Source organism: Gregarina niphandrodes (genome assembly GCF_000223845.1).
Source record: "Gregarina niphandrodes unplaced genomic scaffold scaffold00068, whole genome shotgun sequence".
Lineage (NCBI taxonomy): Eukaryota > Apicomplexa > Conoidasida > Eugregarinorida > Gregarinidae > Gregarina > Gregarina niphandrodes.
In genome coordinates this window covers 25,179-26,345 of record NW_011645834.1, presented here as the reverse complement: position 1 = coordinate 26,345, position 1,167 = coordinate 25,179, and the positions used below count along the sequence as shown (strand labels likewise).

Here is a 1,167-nt window from a genome sequence, read left to right as displayed (position 1 = left end):
GGCAAGGTCGGCTCTCTATTGCTATGTCAGCCAGACTGTGGGCCACTACATCCACGACGAAACGCTGGTGGCTAGACTGTGGGCCTGGATGCCAGCCACCGTCAGAGCGCGTTTGAATGGGTGTAGGAGAGGCCCCGGGATGGCGGTCGAGAGGTTTCTGTCGGACGTAGCTTGGACAGCACTCTGCTGAGCCGGTGCTTCAGGTCCTGGGTCTACCCGGCGCTGGAAGAGGTGTCAGCCCTCCACGATTTGACACGGCTGCACCGCCTGACGAGGCTGCTGGTCCGTTACCGCACAAGGATCACGATTCCGGGGATGTTGTTGCGACAGTCCATTCTGAGCGTGGCGGCAGACGACAGGTGGGCAAGCGGCAAGTGGAGAAGCAGCTGAAGCTCTGAGTCATCCGTCCTTCGAAAAGCGAATGGGCCGCCGCGCCGCACTTCATGAAGAAGAAGACGGGCGACTGGAGGTGCGTTTTGGATTACCGGAGGGTGAACCGAAGCATGACTGCCGACTCGTATCCGCTGCCCCGAATATGGGACCACTTGAGGGCCGCAACAGGCCGTCAGCACTTCACGACTCTGGATATGAACTCGGGATTCTGGAACGTGCCAATAGCGGAGGAGAGCAAGCACCTCACCGCGTTCATCACACCGTTTGGGCTGTTCGAGTTCAATGTCACCCCCTTCGGGCTTAAGAACTCGCCGGCGGAGTTCCAGCGCGCGATGGACATGGTGTTCGAGGAGGTGTTGGACGATCGCACTCTGTGTTACATTGATGATATCATAATCGCGACGGACACGGTGCCGGAGATGATGCAGCGGCTGGAGAAGGTCTTGCGACTGTGCAGAGAGAGGCTTCTACCTCAGGCTAGATAAGAGCGAGTGGCTCAAGCCCGAAGTAAAGTACCTCGGTCACAAGATTGGGTGGCAAGGGATAGCGTGCCAGGAGAGGAAGATAGGCAACGTTCTCAATGCCCCCGCCCCGGCTCAGGGAAGGAACTGCAGAGCTTCCTAGGAGCCGTTGGGTGTCTACGACCCTTCATCCCGCGATTCGCCGAGTACACTGCCCCATGTTCGAGTTGCTCAAGAAGGGCAGGTTGTCCGTCTGGTCGGATGCTCGAGGAAGGCATTCGTGAAGCTGAAGCAGGCGGTAGCCGGTGCGTCG

General features: G+C 59.0%; 1 protein-coding gene across 1 annotated transcript; it reads left to right on the top strand.

Annotated features, from left to right (window-relative positions):
• Positions 1-503: 503 nt before the first annotated feature.
• Positions 504-878, top strand: GNI_180430 (RNA-directed DNA polymerase; the record flags this gene model as incomplete). The annotated part of the gene is made up of 1 exon (XM_011135192.1): positions 504-878. One exon carries the CDS (start codon positions 504-506, stop codon positions 876-878), a length of 375 nt encoding a protein of 124 aa, XP_011133494.1.
• Between the last annotated feature and the right edge of the window lie 289 nt (positions 879-1,167).